An 8,216-nucleotide genomic window follows, 5' to 3' on the forward strand; every position below is an offset into this window, starting at 1 on the left:
ACCTCGTATTTAATATGATTTTTTTAGGACTTAAACACAATGGTTCAAAATCTCGGATTTTGGTGGCATTTCAGGGACTTAAAATATATCGATCAATATCACAAAATTCGATCATTTTATGAAATCCAAAAAAATTTGTCAACATTTGAATACCATCAGATTTGAAACAATCTCAATTGAACAGAATCGGATTTTAAAGCATAACTTAAAATCATGATTGAATACCAACAGATTTTGTAGGATAATTTAAAATCCAAATTCAATATCCGAAGATTTTAATGAATTTTAAACAATCGCAAATTTATACTCTCAGATTTCAAGAATGAAAAAGAATATTGTAAAATCTCAATCGAATACACCCCGAGGATTTCGGAACATTTGACAAGAATTTTAGATACCAATTCTGAATAACCAATTTGATTTCCTAACATTACTCATCATCAAAAACAAAATAATTTGAATAATATATTCTGAAATTAAATACCGAAAAGGATTCAATCCCACAATTAGAAAAAGAAACGAAAAAAATATTCGCAAGTATTACAATTTCTTAGTACCTGTACATATGATATTCTGAAATTAAATACCAAAAAGGATCCAATCCCACAATTAAAAAAAGAAACGAAAAAAATATTCGCAAGTATTACAATCTCTTAGTACCTGTACATATGATATTCTCTCATAATGAACAACAAGCTCCACTACACTCCTCCGTTTGGCACGCGCCACCTTCCTCATTGCTCTCTACTTGTGACTATGGCTACCATGACTCCCCTTTTCCCTTCCTTTGGATCCTTTGCTGGAATGCTTCTCCTTCTCTACCGCGACATACCTTGATGGCCGCCTCTTGAAGTGGCGATCATCTTCTTCATCTTCACTTGATTCATCGTACTGATAGCGCTCTTGTACATGATCGCTACCGGTGCTGCTACTGATATTCTTTGGTGCCGCATTTGTTGTCCGGCTTCTATGATGATCTTCATCATGTGCAGAAGAAGAGGTCACGGTTTTTTGCTTCTTGTCTGCTGCCTCATGCTCAGGGCAAGTGATGTCAGCGGAGACACTCTTCTTGTCTTTGACACCTGTGCTGCTAAACTTTGGTGGTGGTTCAAAGCTAGCTTGGTGGTGGACCGGGGGTTTGGATGACAGTGACCTCGATTTGTGGACGTCACTATCTTCTTGATGGTGGTAGTAGACGTCATGGTAATGTTGTTTTTTTCCATGGTCGCGGTGAGAATCTGATTTGGAAGGTGGCCTTCGTGGCCCTGGATCTTGGGATTGTCTTCTTGTCAGCTCTGCTGCTTCTTGAGTGTGTTTTAGTGGTAGCTTGGGACTGTGAGAGTATTTAGGCGGAGATTTTGATCTTTCCAGTTGGTCACGAGAATACCTCCGCGGAGATCTTGATCTTTCTGGTCGGTCATCAGAATACCTCTGTGGAGATCTTGGTCTTTTGGATCGTCTATGGTGATATTCGGGTAGCTGGCCAGCATCAAGAGGGAGTGGCCGCGGAGACTTCTGCAGAAATAAGAGCGATCATTTGTAAATTGTAAAATAATTATAAAATATATGAAAAATATAATTAAAAAAATGTACGACATATAGAAATTGTAACAAAATAAACGAGATTAAAACATAAAACGACCACTAGCAGCAGGAATAATATTAAATACTTCTAACTCACAAAAAAATTAAAAATTTTTGCATACTTCCAGCAACGTAACTATATTTTATTATTGACTGCATTCATTTATAGAGCACTTTGTGCATGTGTACCAATAAATTCACGCAATGCGTGGACGTCTCCCACAAAATTAAGACTTCAACTTTTATTTTATCTTTGACTAGAGGACTCATTTTCACTTCTATTTTATTTTTGAATTAGTGGACTCATTTTCGTTATTTTTTTAACATATTTAATTTCTCAACAAATCATTGTTAAACCCTAATAAATATAAATGTGCCATTTACTAACTATTTCACAATATTATTTATTACTAATAAATACAAATGTGACATTTACTAATTATTTCACTATTTTATTAATATATATTAATAAAACTATTACATTTTTCTTAGTTCTTTGCCATTAAGTTTTCTCTCCCTCAAAGCCTATAACGATATCAAACCCACATTTGAAAAAATCATCGTCTTTAATTAGTTTTAAAATATAATAAAATCACATCTGATTTAACTATAATTACTGCACATCGGCACAAAGAAACTACCTTTCCCATGTTTAAGGTTGAATAATGAATGTCCTATATCATTGGCCCGGCATTTCAAACTAAGACATTTTTGTGGGGATTTTGGCAACAGGAGATTAATTCCATATAATAATGCAATAAACATTGAGAAAAAAGTTTGACAACTAAATACATATAAATAATATAAAAATAACCAATCAAGTAGAAAACAAGTAAACTTTAGCCATTTTATATCGTTGTATAGTACTGGCAATCATAAAAGATAGGACTACAACAATATTTGACACCGGTGTTTTTTGGAGTGATTGTTTTGCTTGAGAGGAAAGGTGTATCACAAACGCTAACAATTGTGACAAAATGTAAATCTTATTTATATCACTGGAGGAAAAAACAATAATTGTTTCCTTCCTCGACTTCTCTTCTTTTCCACATAAAAACGGCAGGCCTTTATTTACAAGTGTACCTGCCAAATGACACAGAAAATAAAAAAACAAACAATTTTGGACACTAGAATCACATACTGATTTTAGTTCATTTGAAGGAACGCTGCTACTGCTGGTGACTTCTCTGGATTCTCGTTCTCTGGCCAAATCGCAGCTGTAGAATGGTCAGATTTGGTCAGCTCAGGGCCATAAACAACATTCATCTCATCAAGAGCAGTCAGCACAAACACACACATACACAAGTGATAAATACTGGTGGCCTGTTCCTAGCGACCTAGTCAATACACATCTAGCCATCGTTTCACAACATAGGACCAGTACACAGACATGCACAGCTAACCATCCATACACAAGATATGGTCATTATTCAAAATTAGCTTGATAAGGTTTACCATCAGGATCAAGTATCAAAGTAAAAACATCACTACTCCTTGGAACATAGCCTGATAATTTATCACAGCAGATAAGTTAATTTAAGCTTTACCTATCCCCGAGTCTCTCAATTTCTCTCTCATGCATTAGATTAACTTTCTGAGCTTCAAACTCCTCTTTGCTCATGACAGGTCTGCCATTGAATTCCATCCCATATCTGGGAAAGTTCCTGGTCGTAAAGAAAGACAAGGGTGTGATAAACAATATCTAAACATGCAAGATTAAAAGGATGCAATCCAATAAGAGACCAACACTGTCACCAAAAATAAAATCATGAAGCCAAGATGCAAACTTACAGATGGCAAAAAAAACTGCAAGCAATGTTACTACTGACACGATACTAGATACAAACTATACCTCTGCGGTGGAAAAGGCATCATATTTACTGGTGGTCCATACGGATCTTGGGGAAGATGTCCCCCATAAGGAACATCCATGGGCATCGGCCCATAACCCATGTAAGGCATCGGACCAGCACAAGGTCCACCAAATCCTTCCATACCAGGTTGCATGCCATTCCAATAAGGATTAAAAGCTGGTCCCACAGGCATCATGTAATTTTCAGCTGCAAACTCGTGAGAGGTATTCCACTGCATGTCTATGTTTGCAATAGAACATGAATGAGAAGAACGTTTCATCAGCATCATATTAATTTGTTCAACTCAAAACACAGACATTAGAAACTATGTAACAGACAAAAACACATACTACCTGAAGGCATACGAGTTCTCTTCCTTTTCTTTTTCTTTCCTGAGAAGCAAAAATAAAATAAAAATCAATTTTCTATTAAAATTTATCTGAACTTTGAGCTAAGCATTTAATTACATAAATTTTTAATCCTTGTCCAGGTGAAGTAGCATATATGAAAATTATAATGGCTAATGAAATATGGAAATGGTAGGACAGCCAATTCAATTGTTCAACTTCACTGCCTTGTATGACTGAGTAGCTAGTAGACATACAAACCATTTGAATAAAATGTACGAATCAGAATGCTATGTCATACGTGCATAATTATATATCACGTCAATCTACCTGGTTCAGAAACCAGCTTCTCCTGAAGCTCTTCAGCAGCTAATGGACCACTTGCCTGTATTGCGGGTTCCTTACCACTCCTTGATTTGTTTGTAGCTTCAAAAACATCTGGAACTCTGGAGGACCCGGCTATATTCGAGTTTTTCACTGGAGGTTGCGGAGCAGCCACAATTTTCACCAGTTCTGTTGTATCTTGTGACCCAGTAGTGTCTTTAATTTGAGGAAGGATTTGCTCCCCCTTTGAGGCTGCAGACAGTGCATGGGATGGTATCTTTGCCTTCGGACGAGCAGATTTCATATCTGCAAGGAAAGCTCAACTTCTAAGCCAAAAGAGGGAGGATATTAAATACATTGCAAGTGCAGGAAACTGTGCAGACCTTGTATATGGAAAGCACTGCCTTTATTATCTCCGCCGCTGTTATTGGCCTCTAGAATTCTATTTATTGTTTCTCTTACTGTGTTGTTGGGCAACAGATCATCAGCAAGAACATGTTGAGCTCCGCAAACACACATCGACTTAGAGATGATGTTATCTCTGATACCTGAGAGTTTAATGTTTGGAAATTAGAATATCAATACACAATGAATAACTTATCACTATTAAATGAGGGACAAACAATCTTGACAATCTGTAAAGAGACTTTGTGCCAAAAACACTGGATTAATAGAACAAAATGAACACAGGGTAACAAAGACAATATACTGCAAATACAAAATGTCATGTGTGCTAAAGTGAAATGATCAACTATGTAACCTAAACAAGCAAGTACGAAATGATCCAACAACACTGATATCCTGAAAAAATCACATGAAAAAATGTTGCAGCAGCACATACATTTGTCACAGAAACTCCTGAAACAGCACTTGCCAGTTAAGACTGCGTCTTTCATAACTTCTCTACACAAAGGGCAGTACAGTTCTGGTGGAAAATCGCCAACCGAACGAGTTGACGGCATTCCTTTTATCTCCTTCTCGAACACAGCCCTGGTGGAATACAAAACCAAAATATTAGTTTACACAAAATCTTCCGGTTAAAATACTGATTAGTCATGACTACTGATATTCTCCGTGAAGGGGGGAGAGGGCTCACTCATTGGGTTTAAGAACAGCAACAGCGCCGCTTGGTAAAGCATACGAACCATCTGGCGTAGGCACTAACATAGATTTTGGGATACCGGTAGGAGGTTTCACTTTTCTGATGTCAAAAGTTGGGTCTCCATTTGTAGGACAGTGCTGAATAAAATGCCCTACGCGCAGTACAATCTAACATTAGTGCGTACACAAGAGAAAACAGAGAAACTTCCAAACTTCCAAAATACTAAATAAAAAAATGCTTTTTGCCTCTTTATTTCAATAAACGTCGAGAAACTTACCAGGGACCTTGCACCTGTGGCATACATAGCCTGGTGGCAGTGTTTTACGCTCCAATCCAGCTCCGCGACCTAAAACAGTAAAACATATACTTCGGTCCTTAATAGGATATACAGAATTTGTGACCAAAAACAATATAATAAAAATGCCGACTCAATTAGAGCACATAGTTAACATTAAGGCTATGTTCACAGGCTTCACCAATGATATTGCTATGTAAAACAGCAACTCCGTGAAGTAACATTCACTGGTAATTCCATTGATTACTACTAATATTCAAAGTCAAGAAAAATTTACCAAAACCACGTCCACCCATTCTACCTCCCATGCCCCTTCCATATCCTCTAGCATTTCCAGAGCCTTCCACAATCTGACTACATATCCGAAAAGAGTTTATGTGATAAGGTTCATCTGTTTTTGTGGGCATAGTCACCAAGACAACAGCAAAACCATACTCATTAAGACAATAATGAGAACTTACTGTTGCCAGTCCAAAGCCGGATTATCTATTAAGGCTTGAATTTTGCTGTCTTCGTCAGATTTGCTGGGAGGGGGAGCCTTCTGAACTTGATTGCTTGATTGGACATGCAATACTTCAGGTATTGCATACAGATCACTACCGAATTCATCCCATTCTGAATCTTCAGGCTGCAACGCCACCAGTCAAGAAGTTGCCGGACAAAAGTATTAGACTTAACCAAGCAACAAATATGGACTACGAGCAAAACCACGTAACACTTACATAGTTTGTAACAGATGGATTGGCTCCAAAGAAGGTGCTGTTGGCTCCTTGAAGATTCCCGGCCTTAAACTCAACTTCCGGTCTGCAGTTTAAACAATAGTCAAAGTTAAACTAACCCTAATCATCTTTTTCATGGTTTGGACCCATATATAAGAGTACTGATCTCCACCAACACCTACTGGTCTCAGGAAGCAACCCAAGAAAGTAGATCTCATTAAACCGATCACACAGAGGCCACCAAACTTAATTATAGCAGAGAACTAAACTAAACAACAGAAACTAAAGAGTAATTAAAGACGTGAAGGTTGAAGATGTTACTCTTGTTGGTCAATAACTGGTGGTGCTGCAACTATAGGCATGCGCGGCCGTCCAGGGACGCGACGAATCAAAACAGATGTATTTTTTGGAATCAACATTCCTTCATCGACATACTCTGAAATGCAAAACAAATAAAAATGTAAAATATAGAAAATTGCGAAAAAGCAGTCCATTCAACTAAAATAGACAAACCCTGATGACCATCAACTTCCATGGAACAGCTTGAATTTGATATTGTATTAACTTAAGACAGGCACATGACTCCTACTACTCACATAACCATCATCAACATTAAATTGACAAGTAATCGTACAGTGCAACTTCTAAAGCTACTTCCGGTACTCACACAGTTGCCCTCACACGCATCTGTATACAATACTAAAACACCCTGTAAAAGGGGTGTATAAATATGTATCCCCTACTTAAAGTAAATAACTGATGACAGATATAAGCAACAAACAAATCTAATTTAGTCACTTATAGTGTCAAATGCCAATGAGAACCGCAAGAACCAAAGGTTAGGCACTTCTTTATATCATGCTCTGCAGGGTATTCCTTCTCACAGCTCCTACAGGATCTGCCTTTGTGTATGTAGCAAATGCATAAATCTAACTTACATACAGAATTATAAACATCTTTTGCATTTAAATTTGGGGACATATAGCAAATCAGTGTAACATCCATAAAAAACAATGTCGTAAAATTGAAAAGTGCTAAACTAACAAACCTTCATTTGTTTGTGCATTGCTGATAACAAGGTCAAAATCAGTCCCAGTGCCCAAATGCTTGTTTTCGAAAATTTTATCTTTCAAATTGGCAACCGTGATGAAATGACCGTCCAACGAAACAGAATCGTAATCTTTAGCACTCTTAAACTTATAATAAACTGCCATAACAGCTCTTCTTTTCACAAAAAAGTCAATACAAACAATCGCGAATATTCAAAAAGGCCTTCAATTCAAAAGCCCCTTGAACTGAACTACAAAATACAATTCAAAATCAGACCAAAGCAAACCACACTACTTTTACAAAAGATCCAAACTTTTCAAACTCAATCAGCTCCGCGTTCTTCAATTGCCTTCAACCGGCATCAATCTGATCGAGATTGTGTGTTTAAGCGCCGTATGGAAGTGTGGGAGACCTTCGATCGTCGCCGTTCGATCGCCGCAGCTCGATCTGCGATACGCCTTGAATCAATCACGATATGTTTGTGTACTTGTGCAAGTGAGCTTAACCGGAATTGATAAATTGATAGAGAGCTAGGTTTTGTTGAGGATAGTACTGTGAGAGAGAGAGAGGGGGGGGGGGGGGGGGGGGGGAGAGAGAGATTTCTCGATAGACTCGAGAGAGACACCAGCAGTGGATATATATGAGAAATTTGATAATGGCACTAATTTTTTTATTTTTCTGAAAGGAAAATTTTAAATATTTAAAATATTGTACAAATATTTTTATTAATTTAGTAGTAACATGTACTAGTTTATTGTCCATGTGATTTATGGGGGCATTTATAATATATTTTGATAAATTTGATAATGCTTTTATTATGATATATGATTAAAAATATGATAAATTATTTAGAAGGTTGAAATAAAATAACAATAATTAGTAAGAAGTTTTAAGTTATACATTTAAAGATGATATTTTATATATTTATTGAGCATAGTTTTT

At 36.9% G+C, this 8,216-nt stretch overlaps 1 protein-coding gene across 1 annotated transcript; it reads right to left on the reverse strand.

Moving 5' to 3' along the window:
- Nucleotides 1–476: 476 nt before the first annotated feature.
- Nucleotides 477–7,849, reverse strand: LOC108200001 (E3 ubiquitin ligase PQT3-like). The gene is made up of 15 exons (XM_017368051.2): nucleotides 7,273–7,849; nucleotides 6,546–6,660; nucleotides 6,228–6,309; nucleotides 5,967–6,133; nucleotides 5,783–5,859; nucleotides 5,488–5,556; nucleotides 5,205–5,361; nucleotides 4,950–5,098; nucleotides 4,492–4,656; nucleotides 4,115–4,414; nucleotides 3,791–3,829; nucleotides 3,437–3,677; nucleotides 3,132–3,248; nucleotides 2,726–2,801; nucleotides 477–1,515 (listed from the first exon to the last, which is right to left on the reverse strand). Exons 1-15 carry the CDS (start codon nucleotides 7,436–7,438, stop codon nucleotides 745–747), a joined length of 2,691 nt encoding a protein of 896 aa, XP_017223540.1. The 5' UTR covers nucleotides 7,439–7,849; the 3' UTR covers nucleotides 477–744.
- Nucleotides 7,850–8,216: the final 367 nt, after the last annotated feature.

This window comes from Daucus carota, chromosome 8, assembly GCF_001625215.2.
Source record: "Daucus carota subsp. sativus chromosome 8, DH1 v3.0, whole genome shotgun sequence".
Taxonomy (NCBI): Eukaryota; Viridiplantae; Streptophyta; class Magnoliopsida; order Apiales; family Apiaceae; genus Daucus; species Daucus carota.